The sequence below is a fragment of the Dromaius novaehollandiae genome, chromosome 4, assembly GCF_036370855.1.
Source record: "Dromaius novaehollandiae isolate bDroNov1 chromosome 4, bDroNov1.hap1, whole genome shotgun sequence".
Taxonomy (NCBI): Eukaryota; Metazoa; Chordata; class Aves; order Casuariiformes; family Dromaiidae; genus Dromaius; species Dromaius novaehollandiae.
The window spans coordinates 35,858,879-35,878,399 of NC_088101.1; the positions used below are offsets into that span (position 1 = coordinate 35,858,879).

Consider the following 19,521-nt stretch of genomic DNA (forward strand, 5'->3'; position numbering starts at 1 on the left):
CATTGTATGAAAAACAATCCTTTCAGAAAAGATTTCATTTCCTTACTGAGCACTCTGTGTAGGTATCAGGACAACAGAACTCTTATTTTTTGGTGTCCAGTGACACCAAAGCATAACTTCTGCTGTTGCTTTAAATTTTCAATCATCCTCTTTACCCTGTGTCCAGAACTATCCTGCTAATGGTACCCTTCATTAATGGCATTCATGCTCTGCCCTAAAGGTGACTTCATTTCTCTTGTGAGAGAAATGAGGAAAGGAAAAAAAGAAAAAAAAAGCTTGAAGGCTTATGAAAACTTGCTATACATTATTACACTACAAAACATATCCACATCAAAATGGATTTTGACACTGCTATTCCAAAGCTGTAATTTATTTTGGCATTGTTGATATTTTAGAATATCACAGAAGGGTTTAAATCTCCTGGAAACGGAAATAAATACTATTTTCCCCTTCACCATTTTCAATATTGTCATATCAAGTATCTACTGGAGTAAAAATCTAAACACTACAATTTCTTTTAGAGATTTCCCACTATACTGAAAATAGAGTGGTTACAAGTTTAAATACCAGGTGAAGAGTTAAAGGCAAAAAAATCAAAGAGCACAGAGACCTCCCTTTTTAACTACATCAATTTCTTTATACTATAAGCTCACAGTGAACATCTAGAACCTGTAACAATTTATTTTGGATTTTTTAAATAAAACATATACTGTCAGTTCTTAGCTCTGTACATTTTTGCAGAAACATAACACAATTAAAAAAAGTCACCACTAACACTACCAGAAGATAAAAAGGAGAACGAGTGCCAGATCTTGCACATACTAACCATTTGTCAATCCGCCACATCTGTTTTTATCATAGCAGCATGCACGGCATACCTTCACATAAGCATTTATGCACCGATACACCAACCTTCAAGTGAAGTATTGTGCTTTTGATCATCAGTGTGCAATATTACTTTAGAATACTGTGGAGATGAACTTTCTGTAAAAGAAGAACACAAGCACGCAACACAGAGTGCAGGGACTATAGCAGGCCAGAAGCCTCACAAGGACATGGTGGACCACACGAAGTCGCTCAGGGTGTCTCTTCACCACAGTGCAGCACACAGGTGCTCAAGGCCGCCCTAAAGGAGCTAGGCTGGGTTCTAGGTAGAAGCCCAGCTGCAGGAGCCTGGAGCGCAGTTGGGACTAATCCACCCAGCTTCTCAAGCATGTTGCACAGCTTGTACGAGACTGCAGTATCCCACAGCCAGGCTGCTACTATCACCCAGGCTGGTTGATGTTACATTAACCTGGGTGCACCTAAACAGTGCTGCAGGTTTCAGAAGCTGCTGCATGTCCTGTTCACAAAAACTTCTCTAGAACCAGCCATACCATGATTTACAGGCATACCCAATTATGTAGCCATCATGTTATTGCTCATGAGACACTACTAGTGAATGCAGCTATTCATTCAGATATGCTTAAGGAAAATTATTTCCTTAGGCAAAAATGTTATATAATAAAAGCAATCACAAAGAAGGTGACAAGATGACAAGATGTAATAGTGAGCTACACTAACATCAGTAACTCATGAATGAAAATACTGACAACAATTAGTTACTACTTGAGTACATAACTGAATATCCTTTAAGATTCATTTGGCTGAAAAGATTTGCTTTCCTTTTATATGCTACAAGGCTGCAGTCTCCATTGGAGAGTCAGGAATCAACCTTGTTTTGATCAGTTTTATCATTTCCCATAAAAAGACACCCAAGGAAATGCAGAATTGAGCACTGGATCTCTCCCCTTCACAAAGAGTGCTCAAAATGGGCAGAGCACTTACCTGTAAAAAATAGGCAAGTTATTACTGAGCTGTATGATTGCATATATTTGTGTTGTGATGCTACATGTAGGCCTCAGTCGTAACTGGGTCTCACTGCATAGGAGCCTCACTGCACAGGCAAGCAAAAAAAGATCCATGAGTCTCTCTAAAAACAGAATCCTCTACAGAAAACAGAGAGGAAAGGAAAGCACTAGTCCCTCCAATATGTCAGAGGTCATCTTTTACAGAGCAGAAAACGTTCTTTGAATGTCTAAATGGAAAGGAGACTAAAAAGTACTTCAAAGTCAAAGTAAACAAGAGGAAGACACTTTTAATCAAGTGAGAAAATAGATTTCTGCAATCCAAAACAATCACTTTTAGCCCTTTAATAATTACACTTTCTAGCCAGCAAATGCATGATAAATGCCAAGTAATCTGTATGCAGGCCATAGTTAAAAGGAGAAGACATCCCAATATGAGTAAGATTTGTCTGAAAAGGTGGCAATTACGGATTAATAGCTCAATTAGAGATCCAAGCAAGAGACAATGCTTTACTCCTCAGGAGAGTTAGAAACAGCCATTCAGATACATAATTTGAGATTATTTTAATAGCAGAGGACCTGTATGAGGTAGCAAAGTATAATTCCTTTATAAGGAGGTTAAACAATGGGTAGGAACATGAATACAAACTCCTATCTTTCCACATAAATGATATAAACTCGGGAAATAAAAGCCCACATGGGTCAAGGGTTGTGTCAAAGGATGAGTTTCAAGGAATTCATCTCTTGCAAGCATTTTGGATTCACTCAGGGACCCTCATTCTACATATCTTGAAAAAATAATCTTTTCTTCTAAACTTCTCCAAAAATGTGCTTCACAATCATTAGAAGTCTGTGGGTAGACACAAAGCCTTTAAAAAACTGGGGCACGCCAGCACATATGGGGTGACAACTCCCTTTCTGACCATAGGTGTCATGACACTCTTAGATATTAGTTCAAAGTAACCTACTTTAAGTAGCATACACATTGATATTTCTAGATTCTTCAAAATCAACACTATGCTTCTCTCCTCAGAGATGCTGACTATTACTCTAAGTTATCTCACAAATCTACAGAAGATCAGCAGCTTGTAATTTATGACAAATCTAAAAGTGTCAGACATTAATTGTTGCACAGTCATTTCCAGCAGGAATTTCTTCAAGGATGAAAATCTGCTACTTACATATGTTGCAACACTATGTTTGAAACTGACTTATTTTTGATATATGTTAAAAAAAACAAACAAAAACCTTTCTTTTCTTCCCAGAGAAATTATTTTAAATCATCTCGACTCATTTATTAAAAAAAAATTTTTAAGTCCTTCATTTATCTCTTCAGAGAGACCAGCTGGTGGATTTGAGATTTAAATGCAGAATGAAGTAGATATTGCTGCTCTTCATCTCTATGGGAGCAGATTCAGATCTCAAAGTTGAAAACACTGCTAGCCCATTACTATATGGCTCTCATATTTTAGTTTTTAAAAGCATTTCAGTTACAATCTTTACCCCCAATCCTCAGCTTGCTATATGTGAAGAATTCTGGTCTTCAAAGAGTGCTAAAACCAAATTCTTCTTAATTCATCCTAATGATGTTCTACGTTCATTCAATCCCTCAGAAATCAAGGGAATATCTTAAGCAGAACAAGAGATTTCAGGTTAAAGTGTCAGCTTTACCTTGTTTTGAACATTCAAACATATTCCACAAGACATTCAAGGGGTTTTTTTATTATTGACTTTAATTTCTTTTCAGTTCATATGCCACATAACCGTATTTTTAGTGCAATTCTTTTCAGTTCACCACAGGAGTTAAAATGTCCATAATTGTACTGGAAACTATTATCAGCAGGAGGTGCAGGCAGAACTATGACACAAAATATTCTTAACGATTTTGTTTGTTTTGAGTCAAACCATTCCCAGCACCTCAGATAAGGCTGCCTGCGAGAGCCACCGTGGCTGCGCCAGACCTTCCAGTGCCACCTGGGTTTCGCGGCTGCTCCGGTGGGTCTTTCGGGGCCTGCAGAGCAACCTCGTTTTCAAGGCAAATCTCACGGCAGGACGTGCATTTCAAAACTTCCAAAAATAAGTGTATCTATAACTAATGCGTTCAAAAGGGGAGGATGACTTCAGTCTTCCATTAATTAGATGTTTTTCTTTTTATGTGACTTCCATGCCCACATACGAGGATTAAAAAAAAAGGTCCGTTGGGAGATGTTTTATAACATGAAAGCATTACTGCAATTATTTCTATAGGCATATTTAGAGATGTATTTAACAACTGCCATTTGAAAGACAAGCGTTCAGTTAAGGTAGGGCAGCTCCATTAGTGCCGAAGCAGCTATCAAGAGCTATCGCGCTCTGAACGACTTGAAAACGCTGCCGTTAACGGATCATTGCCCTAACAAAAGAGAACTGTTCCACGGCTGTTTAGTCATCACCACGCTGCACAAGAGCCACCAACTACACGATTACCGTGATGTGTAAATAATTTGCTTGCTTTCCGTCTCCCAAATCACCCGCGCCTGCCCCGGACCGAGGGGAGGCGGCTGCCTTGGAGGAGGCAGGCACGCAGGGGAGCGCCGCGAGCAGCTCCCCAGGCGACGCCTCGCCGAGCCTTTCACAGGCTGGGCTGAAGGCCGCAACAGACCAACTGCAAGAAGTGACAGTAAAAATCAGGAAGAAACTCACAGAAAGACAGAAATGCCTGTAAGTGAGATTTAAACAGGACAGTAAGCCTCCCCACGCACCGGCTGTCTAGCTCTGGAGACATGTAAGCGGTCCCGGCGCAGCCAGGAGTCTGCCTCGAGGCGCGTGCCGAGGGCCTAGCCCTGCCGGCGCCGAGCAGCGCCTGCCCGCCACGCGCCTGCCCTGGCAGGGGCCCGGCCCCGCAAGCACATCACCCCTCATTTCCTTCACTGCACCCCCAGCGGGAAGACGGAAGGAGAATTGGCGCCAGTACCCCCTTTAACTCAACGGGGCACTGAACCAGAAAGAGGCCAGATGCGGCTTAGGTCCAACTTTATCCCTTTGCCTGCCTCTACCTGAAGAGTTACAAACCACAGAAAGTCACCAGTTACCACACATGAGGGAACACACGCAAGCAGACATGCAAATCCTCCTCTTGAAGCTGCCCCACTTTGATTGAAAATATATATTTTCTATATACTGGCAGCAGGGGGAAAGGTGACAAAAATGGGAGTTTGAGAGGTAATTTCTGTATTTTACATGAAATTGTCACTGAATTTGGTTCAAGGACACTGCCACTGTCCTCCAAAGAAACTCCAGATCTCAGGAGCCCCCCTCCGCAGGAAAGGGCCCTAGTTACTCAACAGTCATCCTCCATTTATTCTGTCTTTGACCCAAGGTCATACCTAATTCTTCCACAACTGGAGAAAGGGGAAGAATTTCAACTCAGGTTAAAAAGCGACCATTTGAATTTTATTCCTGGCTAACAATAAAGCTTTAAATGCAACCATTCCTACCAGAACAAAATATAAACATAAAGGCACAAACACATCCAAAACACATACAGTATAATCAGCACTAATCAGATATTATCCCAAGCCAAGACACAAAACTTATCTTTTACTCAGCTCTCCCCAGTCCCGACTTGCTCACTGTCCAAAAAGTAAGGCAATTCTGACTGCTGTCACATCCTTATCTGAGGCATGCTAAATACACCATAAACCATTACATTACAAAGCAAGAGTGGAAGTTCCCTAAAACTCATTATGTTCAGATGGATGGCAACAATTTTAAACAGTTCAATTTCAACATAATTATGAGGAATTACTCACAGATTCTCAAGTATTTCTAGGTCAAGGCAACAGGCATCTTACTACCACCATATGGGGCAGATCATTACGTGAGTCACTTGCAAACCAGGCAGTAACAGCAAGGTCTGAGAGGCCCTAAAAATCCTGCTGGCAAGTTATATAGCAAGTCCTTCAAATAGAGATCATAAACATTGCTTTTGGCTCCCTAAGGGGCTCTGTCCCGTTCTTCCAAAATACCACGTGTTTCTTGTATCTGCCTAGGAGAACTCCCAGGGCTACAGGGGGAACGGAGAGCAGCAAAGAAAATTTCACAGGTTTCAGCCGCTGAAACACAGCAACCAACACACTAAAAATACCTCTTTAGCAACCTCAGTGGTACGTGCAAGTTCTTTTTTGAGTAGAAATAAAATGTAATATTTTAATGCTACCAAATATTGCAATTCAATGCAAAAAGCCTTTCAATCAGGAAGAGCATTGTCATAAAGAATTTATAAAAGCGTAACTTATTCTTACTGCCACAAGCCATGGAGCAGACCAGCGTCTATGGCTAAAGATACTTTGCAGAGAGCCTTCCAAGCCTCCCTGACAAAAACAGCATTGCTAAGGGGGGAGGAAGGAGGGAACCAATTTTGTCCTGAATAGTCAAAATGGCAACTGCCTGGGAGGCAGGGCAAGCTTAGCAGAAAACAGCAGTGCCAAGACTCTCTTCCAAATCTCTGTTGTAGGTAAGGAAGTGTTACAGTTTTCTGTAAGAACAAAGGAATAATTCATGCTGATTTGGCTTGCGGCTATCTCTGTTAAAGTCTCAATAAGGATCTTAATACTTCTCTCCATTCGGACCAGCTTCCCAGACCCACAAAGCAGTCAACTGCACGTATCAACTCACGGAAATCTCACTCATCACGTATCAACTACATGATCAAAGTCATGCAAACAGCTGTATTTGTGGACATATATAGGACACATGATGGGAGAGCAGGCTGAAAGCCAGACTCACCCAGGGGGATGCTGCCTACCAAACTCACTGCAGAGCAGAGAGCTGCTAGGTCAGTCACAGTCACCCTCCTGCCAGCTCAGCCACCCAGCCGCAGAGACCTCTCCCTCCACTCACCCTCCTCCACCATCCCAGCACCCTAGAGCCTAAAGGTATAATAGGCCACACAAAAAAAAACCCAAGTCACAGTGCACAAGATCTAAGAGGTCCACACCAAAGGTATACTAGTGGATATCAAGAAAGTCACTTGACAGAGCGAGTTTCAGAAACTGAACTGGAAAGAGTAGACAGAGTGGCAAGACAAACAGGAGAAAGTATGCAGAGTAGGAGGTGTATGAGTCAATGCTTGGGAAAAGCAGGATGGGGGGGGGGAAAAAGAAGAGTAGCATGTGCCTAAAATAACTTCCCTTTAGCTTAAAGAAATTATCTTTAATCCTACATGCCTATGAACTAGGAAAAAAATACCCTGGAAACAAGTTTCAATTACATCAAAGTAATTTAAAAGTTTGTGTCACATTCACTAAAACACCTAACGTATTTCAGAAACCAAGCATAAAGCTTCTAAAAAAATTAAGGGACAAATTTAGGCAACCATTGATTTTTCTTTTTTAATACCTAAGCAAGAAATTAATAAAATATAGCCTGATTTTGACAGAATCACATCAAATGCCTACCTATATCTATAAATTCCTAAGTAATTCAAATTCTTTTCCTAGAGTAATTTTCAATAAGCCTTACAAGTTAACATAAAAGTTTTTAAGTGCTTTAAATATTTTAGCTCGGAAACTAGAAGTGGTTCAGGCACAGCAACACAAGTATCCTTATAAGCTAGGCGTAGGATAGATTAACCCATACCAAGATCTATGCTGTTGTAAGTAGCTGGGGCAGCTCCACCTTTCATTATAGTTTTCAGCATACACATAACCTTTCCCTTTGGAAATTTTGGACATGAGGGTATTTGAAAATGTGACTCAACATCTGTGAACTGTGAGAAAAATGTGAAGTAGGCACCAAACTATCATCTTCAATGTCAAGAAGAAACTGATTTTACTGAGAAGCATACCAATCTTATTTAAAGATTTGAAAAAGAAATCTCTCTCATCCTTCTCCTCCTTTTTCCCTGGCCCTGTAAGTGTAGCAATCTGTCATCTCTTCCCAAGATTTCAGAATCTGTACATTTCTCAAAGAATTCAATCCCATTATCTGTTGCATCAGTCCAGAACTATTCTGATGAAACTCTGTGTCTCAGAATGGTTAAATCCCACAAAACCCTTTCAACTGTTAAACAGCTTTTCAAATTCAGATATCTACAAACTCCTCTCTAAACAGATTAGCCCTAGCTATTCCAAGTTTATCCCTAGACATCTATTTATATGAAAACATCAGTGAGTCACTGCTGTAAAGTCCTTATTCTATTGGATTAAAAGTAAAAGTTTCCCTTATTGACAGCTCTGATTTATACTTATTTGTCATCATTACAAGACCATAGTCTAGTTTCTCCTGGTATTTCAAAGAAAAATACTCATAAAAGCAAGAGCTTCCAGAAAGAAGGCACTTCAACTTCATAGAACAGAATGGAAAAAAATTGCCAGAAAAAATACACAACTGAGTTCACTAATGTTGATACCCAAAACTTCTTCATCCTATTTATTAGTAGTATTAGCATACCTGTGATTTCTCTACTCCATCATAGCAGAATATGCTGAAGCAGTATGATCTACTCCACCCTCCTGGTTCAGCATATTCGCTGACCCACTCCAGAGCAAATCAACACCCCTGCACTCAGTGGTGAATAACTGCTACACAGCAAGATGTAATACAGAATTTTAATCTCTATAACCTATGCAGAATCTGAATTTGCACATATCGTGGCTGCTTAAATGTCTATCGTTGAGTAGCAATGGATGCTGACATGTTGAAAGTACTTTTCTGACTACTTCTATCAATAATTACTTCTTACTTAACACAGACACTAAGTAAACACATAGTTAATAAAAGTAATGCTATACTAGACATAAAATGGGTTGTCAAAGAAAACTTTTATATATAAATGTGTGTGCATAAATATATATACATATACACAAACACAGATCTATTTCAGATCTGAACATGACAAAAGTATTTCAGCATTAGCATCATTTTGGATTAGACCTCTTTGGTCAGATTCTCTCCCCATGCAAGGAGCAGGCAGAACACTAGCTGAACAGTTTCCAAAGTCTCATTACTGAGGACTTCTGAGTCCTTGCATATTCAGCAATAAAATTAGAACAGATTACTTTTTAAGGATTGACAGCATGCTCCTCTCTGGCTCCAGTGCAAATGAAGGCAATTCCTACTCTAAAGTTATCAAAGGATAGACCTGTGAAATTGCAGTAGTGTCTACAGATACAGATTTGAAGATCTGGCCTAATTCTCCAGTACTCAGAAATCAAGACAACAGGATACCTGGCAGAACTGAAGAAGGATATGAGTTTTTGAAAGTATTCCTTTAAAAAAAAATACTGTCTGGGTTTGGTTTTCTTATTATTTATACAGAGAACACAGTCTTAGAAGAAAATTCAAGTATAATGAATACTACGGGTTAGTGAACCAAGATGATACAATACACTATGCTTAAAGGGAGGAAAAAATATAATGAAAGAGATGATATGAAAGAAGGCAAGTAGAGGATGCAGACTGGCACTGTCAAATGAATTCACAAGAAACCAGAAGGGCATTTGGATGGGATAACCTTCCACAAGGGTGATAATGAATGTGCTCATAACAAAAGAGTAATGCAAAACTCAGACAGGAAGGTAAGATTTTAAAGGGAAAACACACCAATACACTTAGCTTTTTATTTCTTCAGTAGTAGCTTTATAATTACGTTGTAACATCAAAATGGCATAAAATAACCAAGCCATACTGAAAAACCTGGTAAGATTCAGATAGTTTTGGCCACACCACTGAGGCAAGCAAGTCCTTTTCTCTGGCAGGGTGTGCGGCATATAAAATTCAGGAGGTTGCTTTTCTTGTGAAGATGTGCACAATGATGGAGGAGCAGAGCTTAGGAAAAGATCTTTAAAAAAGCAGTTACTTTCAATTTGGCAATGGCTATGACAGAACCCCAAAAGCCTTCTCAAAAGCTCACGTATGATGGGAGGAGAGGAGGATAAAGGAAGGATGTGGAGTCTCAGCAAATCCATCCTCAAATCACTTTTCTGTGGTTTTTGTTCACAATGTGGCCAACATTTAATTTTCAAGGGAGATAAACATCACAAGGCACAAAGAAACACTTTCAATTTGATTCACAGAGAGAGAAGTGATCACTTTTCTTTTTACATTTACTCAGAAGTATGATGATTTTTTTTTTAATTTGCTAATTCATCTAAAACAACAAAGTATCAATTATTCACTCAACTCTTAACATGAGGAGGCAGAAGAAAAACACAAGATAGAAAAGCTGTGCTAAAATCAGGACTCTGACCCCAACTTTTTTGTGCAGTTAAAAACTGTATTTTTGCTTATCATTCATAGCAACACTTGCTGCTGAAAAAGCTCCAAATTACATTTCAAAATTGGAGAAGTCACTTAGCCAAGGTCTTTGAGCAACAGCAGTGTATCATTTAGGCTTAGCGTGCAGTTACATCTGCTTAATGACCTCTCTTGAAGCACCATCACAATACTACTCTGAAAAAAACATGTCAGTGAAAAAACAAACTTCTGCATTTACAGGTAGACAGCTCTTGCATCAAATCACTACTTGGGAAAATGGAAAAACAAGCGCCCTAGAACTTTTAGGTTTTAAGTCTATCAGCTCCTCACTCTCCTCACTCACTACGGGAGCTATGATTGTGTGCTATTCAGTAAGATTTTGAAAAATGACATAACTGTGCAAGATTTACATTATTCTATCCTTTAAAAAGTAACCAGAGGTTATGCAATAAGACAGCCCATCTAATTTCACAGCTTTGACATCTTCCAAGAGACCAAAAATATTCAGAGATGCTACACAGATATTCTCACTAATTCGAGTATCTGAGTACATCTACAACATGTGCCGATACATCTAGATTATTACACTACACCCAAACTGTGATATCTTTTGCTCTCATAGCGTTTTCATGCCTCTAACCAATTAGAGAAATTCAAAGACACCAAAACATACCAAAATGAATTCCACTGAATATTGAAGGGGTAACAAACTTTCCTTTTAGATCTTATTTTTGAAACATATTTCTCCATGTTAATAACATCATATTCACTACTGAGCTCATCTCTGAGCACTTTCACTGCCTATTGAACCTTCTGCCCTAACTCCCTCAGTTTTCCAGTTGAGTTTTCTTACACTGCTTTATTAGCTCTCCTTCAAGTAAATGCAAATAGCTTTAGAGATTGAAGCTCTTGAGAACTTCACAATAAAGTTCACGTCTATACATACTGTAATTTATTTTCCTTTACTATTAAACAATACTTCAGCAAAATTCACATTTCACAAAGCAGTTACACTGAAATAAATGTGAAGTCAGGAGCTTAGGCCACATTTAGTCAGCTGTGGGACTCAGAGGCTAGGGCAATCAAAAATAGTAACTCCAACAGAAACATCTGTAGAAGAGTTGACCCTGTGCATTTCAAAGTCATGGGAAAGATTCTTATCAGCTTCAGGGTTTGTTGCATCAGTCAGCTATTTAGGTCCAAGATCTGTTTATTCTCCCTTTGCTCTGTTCCTGCCCTCCACTCATCACCCCGCACAGAATGGCATGTGATACAACTTCTCTGCCTCCTGGTGCTTCCTGAAAAAGCATGCGGAATGGAAGAGAATGACCCGAAAAGCCAAGCAATGGAATAAAGTTCAAAACACAAAAAATTCCCAACAGTTACAAGCTTCAAAAAGTCATATTTTCAAAGAGTCCTCAAGAATTTAAAAATCAAAAACCTGAGTCTAAAGGAAGCTCTGACTCTAAAGTAAGGAACATTAATAAAATCAAGTTTGCTCCAGAGAATGCTGAGTGTATTGTGATGGAAAGCTAGAATTCGCCACAAACAGTATGTTTATTACTAAGTTATCTGAACTGTGAAAAACTTTGATCTTCTAAAAGCCAAAGAAGAGTTTTTATCAGGGTAAATACCTCCACAGAAAATCACTGATTTTTTCTGACATTTTTATAAAGAAAACAATTTCCATAGTGTTATGGATACAGAACGCAGCAAGTTAGCTACCGTACCAGAATACAAATCTCTAGTAAGACTTGCATTATTTTAAAATGTCGTTATCAGAACTTCAAACACATGAGACGAGCCTTTAGGTATACCATCCCTAAATAAGTCCAGTGAATTAGACAGTACCCAAATAATATTGAAGAGCTATATTCTATTTTAGTTACTGCTGAATTCCATTTATGAAGTTTATTTATTGTCCAACTAAACACTAATGACAAAAGAGCTGTGAAGTATAATTACATGGTAACAGCTGCAGAGTAAATTTTTACAGTTAAAAATGTGTATATATTAACTGATATAAGCAAATGTTTACCTGCATACATAAATTTATAATATTGTTTTTGAGTCCAATTTCTAGTTAACACACATCATATAAATAATATTATATGAACAAAGTTACAGGTATAAGCCGTGATTCCTGGTCTAGAGACTGGTTTTATCGCTTATTACAAATTTACTGTTGGACTTGACTTCCGAATTCTGAATGCCAAAGACAAACATAATCAAGCTGAATAGCACCTACAGTGATGCAAGATTTGGTGACCAATCTCCCTGCCACCCCGGCTGACCATGCCATGGGTTGCCTCACACAGAACTCTTGAAGGGCACAAACTGGACCCTCTTTGGATGCAACTAAACCAAAAATGTATTCCAGGAGCGCGTGCACCTAATGTACCACAATTGCTCATGATACGTGCTCCACAGGATGAGCAAGAGAAACCCAGAGCTAGAAACCTCTGAAGTGCATATAGCATGGACACAAGGCTGTCAACATGAAATGCTTCACTCTGCAGATCTGCTGGTGTTTCACATTCCTTCCTCTTAGGCATGAAGTTATGTACTTTCTTCCTTTCTCTTTTTAGTATGTTTATTGCAACTGTGAACACTGCTTAGAGGTCACAGTCTGTACTTACAAACATAAATTAGGAGTTAATGTCAGCTTCCCCAGAACTAAGAAATTCTGTTGTGTTAGCTCAAATTTCCTTAGAAATGCTTTACACACACTTCACTAACGTTTAAACGGACTATTATAGAAAAACAGACAAGTTACTGAGAAGTAGACCAGTGTATGAACTTTCAGCACACCAGGTGCATCACTGCGAGTGTTCGCCTGCACTCTCTTACCCACAGGGAATAGAAGGTGGTTAAACTCCCTCACACACAGCACTCATGCATGAACAGTTATCACAAGCCCTTGTTAGGGCTTATAAGTTAAGCACGATGTTAAGTAATAACATAAAGTTGCTTATTTTTTTAATTATTTACTTACTGTTAAAATTAACACAACTTACACGGTTTCAATATGGATACTGGACAACATTGCTCAGAGGCTTACTTGATGCAAACCAAGCCTTCAAAAGGTGAGCTCAGCCGACCGGCCTGCCCAGGGGCAGCCCCGTGGCTCACCAGGCACGCGAGGCACTGCAGGCCTCCCCAGATGGCTGTCCCAGCCAGCTGGGCAGGACAAGAGCCCCTTCCCACCCGCTGAATTACCAGCGGGGGGAAGACCACGCAGAGCCCATGCTGGCTGCCCTCGCCAGAGAGATGGTAGCAGGCCGGTTGGGCCACAGCACGCTCATCAGTGCAAGGCAAGGCGGCTGCTGTGGGCACGTGCATTTGCATATGTATGAACAACGTAGGGGTGGTGAGCAGCTGGATCTAGTAGATATTGATATGTGTAAGCTCACAGTATGGGAAGAAAGATGCCTGTTGTTGATAAACTGAAGTCTTCCATGGACCACTTGCTCACTTCAGGGGGATTCCTCTGATGTGTGTTTTGCTTAAGTGTTAGGTACTGTTTTAGGAGCATGCCACTAAGAATGAGCTTTGCAAGGTTATCTATCCTGTCAGATATCCCTGACATATGGCATGGCCAGGAATACCAGTCAAAACTAAAATGTTTACACTGTTACTCTTGTTACCTGGACAGCAGAGTTTAATTCCTGTGATTAGTCATAGAGCTGCAATGACTCAATCAATAACATTGCAAAAAAGCCCACAGGACATCAGTTCCCACTAGAAACAACAAAACACAAATATGGACACCGCAGGCAAACACCTAACAGAGCTCTGCCCAAACAAGCCTGAAAGTGGTTTTACAGCATCTTTACACTTTTACCTACTGGGGCACATTGATGACCAAGAGCAGCTTACCCCAAAATATGGCTCATCTGATTTGCACTCACTGTCTACAACACTTTCCTCCCTCTCTCACCCTTCACCTGGGTCAGTCTGGGAGACTGGTGTCACTGCAGCACGGCAACATACCAGCCATGCCCCAATACTACAGTCACTTCACCTGCAAAATGCTTACAGAAAGGCATAAGAAAGTTAGACTGGCCTCTAACCATTACTATATCTTGGTAATTGGTAATTAGATCTAGTACTGACAGAGAACTAGGCCATTTTTCTGTGCAAACTATTGCAAAACTTAAGCAGAAGTAGCCCCTGTACAAAACTTCCTCAAAGTTGTACTGCTATAACCATCTAAGTTTAAAAAGACATACAGGTAAGACAACCCTGATATAGTTACAGGAATCTAAAAAATGATTGTATCTGCCCTCAAGGACACAGCTTTAGGGTATCATCTTTTAAAGCAGCCTGGTTGCAGCAGCACAAGAGCCAACCGGAGCCCGGTTCAAAGGAGTGGACAAGGAGACAGGCTCCACCAACAGAAGGAGCAGCACAAGAGCCTGCAGCCGGGTCACCGAGGGCATTTTGCTGGCTGTGTTTGGGGGGTTTGCCAAGGGAGGTTTGTTTGGCCATCCTCTAAACTCTTCAAACAGTGGAGTTTGGTGAGCATCGGATTATATCCCCCAAAAAAGTCTGTCTCTCTCTCATGCACGCGCACAAGCTGCACAACTAAACCCATTCACTGATAGAAAAGAACATTCCTGTCCACTTAGAGCGGGGCGGCACTTACTTAGCAGAAGTGATAATCTGGAAATAGTAGAACATTTTTTGCCCAAACTTCTGCAGTTTTTTGGGTTTTTTTTTTTTTTTTTACTTTCCCTCTTGAAACTTTGCAATAGATATTTTAAAGTGTATTGACTATATTATTTCTATCACAGTAAACATATCAGAAAGATACTGAATAGCACCGCCTAAAAATTTCTCACTGTACAGCTATATAACATGAGATGCACATTAACAGGTTATATGAATGCAAAAGTCACACCAAATTGGACAAGTATTCTTTCAGAATGCATGCAACATATAGCTTCAGCTATTTCAAGAGATACTTTACTTGCAGCTGTGAAATTTTCCTGTACACAGTTGTAGGGAATAAACAACCAAACCTAGCTACTATTTTGATTTCTGATATCAAATTACTGTAGTTAGCCTTTCCAAAGCAAACAATAATTTCACTTAATCTTTAGAAAGATTCAAATAAAAGTTTTTGCACTGGAAGTGTAATGGCAGTTGGCATTTTTCCTTATTAAATGACACACTGTTGAGGCTGCAAATATCGTGCATCTTTAACTTCAATAAACTGGTATATTCTCTTCTGTCTTTAATGATTTTCTCCACTGGGAAAATGAAGAGGTAATGAAAATATCGACCAAAAAGCTATTTAATTTAATAAGTTGGCGCTACCAGACTCCATAACAGGGAGTGAAAGGAAAAAAATAACAATAATAATTTAGACACCTTCTTTCATCACCTATCTAGCTAATTGTAAGGCAAGGAATTAATTTTTCAGTTCATCCTTATCTTGCACTACAAAACCCATGATCACTCAAATTAGCTTGCTGGACCTCCTGAGCAATCATAATCATGCTGTGTACCTCTGAATAGAGGGTGGCTTGAACTGACAGAGCATCTCCTGAAACACAGCTCTGATGCAATAGAATGCAACAGAATAAAGAGAGAATCAGGTGAATGTTTATATCAACTTTTCTCCACAAAGTAATAATCAATACTTTTAAAAAACATATACACTAAACTGACAGTACTTCTCTCTGCATAAGATATGGTTTCTAAAAAAGTTACCTTAAGTCTCTTGGCTCCCAAATCAATATCATTTCATAAACAATATCCATATAAAGCTAATGGGCAGATTTTCAGCATAGTAAAGCAGCACAGCATTATAGAACTGAACAGATGTTAAGCAATTTCAACCAGTCAAGAATCTAATGCCAGTATTACAGAGACACATGCACAGTGTCTCCTACACAAAGGCATCAGGGTTTTTTATTCCATTTTTAATAAGCATTATGTCATAGTGTGTAGCATTACATACACAAACTCTTCACCCCCACTGCAATTCATTGCAAAGAGAAGTCAAAGTTATATCTTACCAAGACTGAACTCCAGCTTTGGTTCATTTGCGATTCTCTGAATACCTTTTAACATTAAGAAAAAAAAAAACTAATTAGAAATAATTTGATTTCAATATCTAGCTTTTTAATATGTACTAGAAAGTTTAACATGCCTAATTCGTACATTGATAACTACCTGCCATTACTGGTGAAGTATTATTTTACATTAAAAACTCATAGTGAAAGATCTTTTCACAAAATGCTTATCTGAAAAGAAACCAGTTGTGAAGATGACTTTTTTTTTTCTTTTTAAACTACTTGTTGCTGGGAAAGGAAACTAAGAAAAAAAAGAAACTCTCATGGATGTGTACTTTAAGATTTTCAATCAGAACAACCATCTACATATCTGTCACAAAAATGTCAATTCTAACAACTCATTTTAAATGGATATGTCATCACATTAAGAAGGAAACAAAGTATGCTTTATGAAAGTATATAAATCAGGTTAATATAGTAAAATATATCCTTGTTTTATTGATATGCATATAAATCAAACCACAACAATTTTTCAATCAGAAAAAGCACATGGGAAAGGAAATTCCTTTTCTCAGATACTCAGGAAAACATGTAGACTAACTCCTTCCATTTCTGAATTATGCTCTAATGGTGAATATTTTACTGCAAAGGGCATATACCATTACTGCCCTAGGGTGTAGGAGCGAAACAGAACTGCAAGACTAGCCAATAAGAGAAACATAGGAAGGGCACTTAAATAATATTGAGTTGCTCAACCTCCACAGGAAGTAGGTGGATAACAACTGCAATATGGATGAACCTTTTAGAAATGAAATTGTCTTATGCTGAAGTTTATGTATTGCCTCCAGTGAACGTTATTACCAAGTACCTGCCAGTACTGAAGAAATTGGTCAGATAGAAAGGACTGAGCTGGTGTATAGACTAGAAGGCAAGGTTTCTGTTACAAATTCAAAAAATAATTTATAGCTGTTCATGCTCCATGAAAACATGTTGTTGCAGAATTGGCCTGGTTTCACATTGTTCTCATTACTATAGCTAATAATTCAAATCTGACCTGGAAAATTACAGCTTAGAAAGGCCTTGGTCAGTAGAAAATAACAAATAAGATTTTTTTATTTTTCAATAGAGTTATAGCAATTTCTCTGACCACAAATTTCTCAGAGTTGAATCTTGCCACTAACAGTGTCAGCATATTGGTCTGCAACATGTTTATGGGTTTTATGAGTGTGCTGGATACAGACTTGATTAAGTAACAGGGCAGCTGAAGTGCAGTGCATAACAATACAGCCCAGCCCAGAGGCGCGCACCAAACGTGCCTCAACATATGGTTAGGTGCTTACAAATTCCCAAGGTGCTTTTATATCATAAAGAACAATTCAGTGATACTAACTTAGGTATCACTAAAGCTTCCTTCATAAATTCATCAACGTTATCAGGCTGTACTTTAAGCAGTAGCCTATATGTTCATACAGGTCACAAAAGAAGAGAAGGATATTTAGAACAATTCCTAAAGCTCAAAAAAAAAAAAAAAAAAAAAAAAAAAAGGAGGAAAAGAAGTCAGAAACGTTGTAATCACACATTTGTTCCCCTGAAGGGGGCTATTTGCATAAATCTAAATATATCAAGTAATGATATTTAAAGAAAATCTTCATCAGTTTGCTTCCTCTACTACGGTGCATTGTCAATCAACAATTTAAACTGCATTATATAGCCTGGTAGTGACACAACATGCGCCGCTTACAGATTCTGGGGCATTTTTATTCTACCGCACAATAGCAGGAGTACATGCACTTACTTGTAAACTGTGGCTCTCCTAGACTGTCTACTTGCGATGAAGGGACAAACTGCCGTGCTTCGTCTGCTGACCTCTCCTCTTTGATTTCCATGATCAGCCTCCGGAGCTGCTGAATTTTATTCCGCAACCCTTCCGAGTTTGCTTCTCCAAGTGCTGCAGCCCAGGATTCACAATCTGGCTTTGATGCAGCTTCAAGGTAAAGATCTGGTTCTCCACTCTGAAACTCTGCACTCGGGGAACATTAACACACTTTTTAGGAACTCAGATACAGAGAGGGGATCATGACAAGACTGATGTCACATACAACTAAAGCCATCACATATCTATTTCTTCACAGAACTGGGCACCTCGTCTACCTCTTGAACCAGCCCCCCTGCCCTTTCCCATTCAGCACACTACTAAGCCTACACTACAGAGCAGTCCCAAAAGCAGTAAACGTGCTGCTAAACTAGGTGGCAGAATCACACTGAAATGGGAAATTGTTTTTTAGTAGAGACTGCGCAGCTTAGCAGGTAGCTCTCAGAACTAACTTCAACGGGAATTTGATTTAGCAGGGGCGGCAGACCAGCTTCTGACAGAGAGACAGTGGGATTCACCAAAATGAACGTGTCCATCATTTCTTCTATTCGCCCTGCCCTTTATGCTCAGCCTCTCATTCATCTTTGCCAGAATACCACTCATCAGTACATGGAGATAATTTAGCATGACACAGCTCCTCCGTGAGCACCATACAGGTTGTATGTGGGAGCTTGTGACTGCATGACTATCCACGGCTCTTTTACTCTTCTGCCTAACAAAAGCCTAATTGCTCAATGATCAAATTTTCTAAGAACAAAGAAAAGTAAAATAAAATGAAAAAAGAAATAAGAGCTAAGGCTCCAAAGGAAATGCAGGTAGTAGAAAGGGTCAGACATTGGATTAGAATTAGCACCGGGGGGGGGGGGGGGGGGGGGGGGCAGCGGCGAGGAGGGGGTCCCAAACTAACACTCTTAGGCATTTAAAATTCTGCAGTATAGACAGCTCCACAGAGTTGCAAATTCACTGTGACATTTAGTGTGATACACACAATAAAGAACAGACTTAGAAAGAAAGAAAAATCAATGATTCTTTGAAAGAAGTTACTGACTTATCTAGAAACAAACTCCCTAAACACCTGTATTCTATTAATAAGGTGGGAGATATTTAGTTGGACATCAAAATCATTTTGACCCTAAAAAAAAAAGCTATAGATCATATTTGCTGCATAAAATAGAACACTTAAATGCTTTCATATTTACTTAAAAATCCAAATAACAAAAAAAAGCTTTTCTCAATACAAAGTGAATTTAAACTCCCTTTTCCTGGCTTGAGCATCTAACCTTGGGCACTTATCCACATATGTTATTCTAAACCGGTTTGCACTTCCTAAACGGAGCATCTGCCACTTACAATTAACAGTCTTTTATTGTTATGGGGGACAAAAGGGCCAAACCTCAAGTCTGGAAGTTTCCTAAAACCACGCTGGCACAGATCCCAGCAGAGGTGGGACAGAGCTTTCTGTCTGGGGTGGATCTAAGGAAATCCAGACGTGTGGCTGCAGCTGCTAATACCAATTCTGACTAAGATTTCACAGAGCAGC

The 19,521-nt window shown here is 39.3% G+C and overlaps 1 protein-coding gene across 13 annotated transcripts in view; it reads right to left on the minus strand.

The window, feature by feature from the left end:
- INPP4B (inositol polyphosphate-4-phosphatase type II B) overlaps nucleotides 1–19,521 on the minus strand; it is a 400,661-nt gene that overhangs the window by 193,070 nt on the left and 188,070 nt on the right. For all 13 annotated transcript variants that reach the window (XM_064510757.1, XM_064510756.1, XM_064510754.1 and 10 more), the window contains 2 exons: nucleotides 17,904–18,128; nucleotides 16,112–16,156 (listed from right to left, as the gene is read on the minus strand). In XM_064510757.1, the coding sequence (XP_064366827.1) occupies nucleotides 16,112–16,156; nucleotides 17,904–18,128 (270 nt within the window). The remainder of the gene's footprint in view (nucleotides 1–16,111; nucleotides 16,157–17,903; nucleotides 18,129–19,521) is intronic.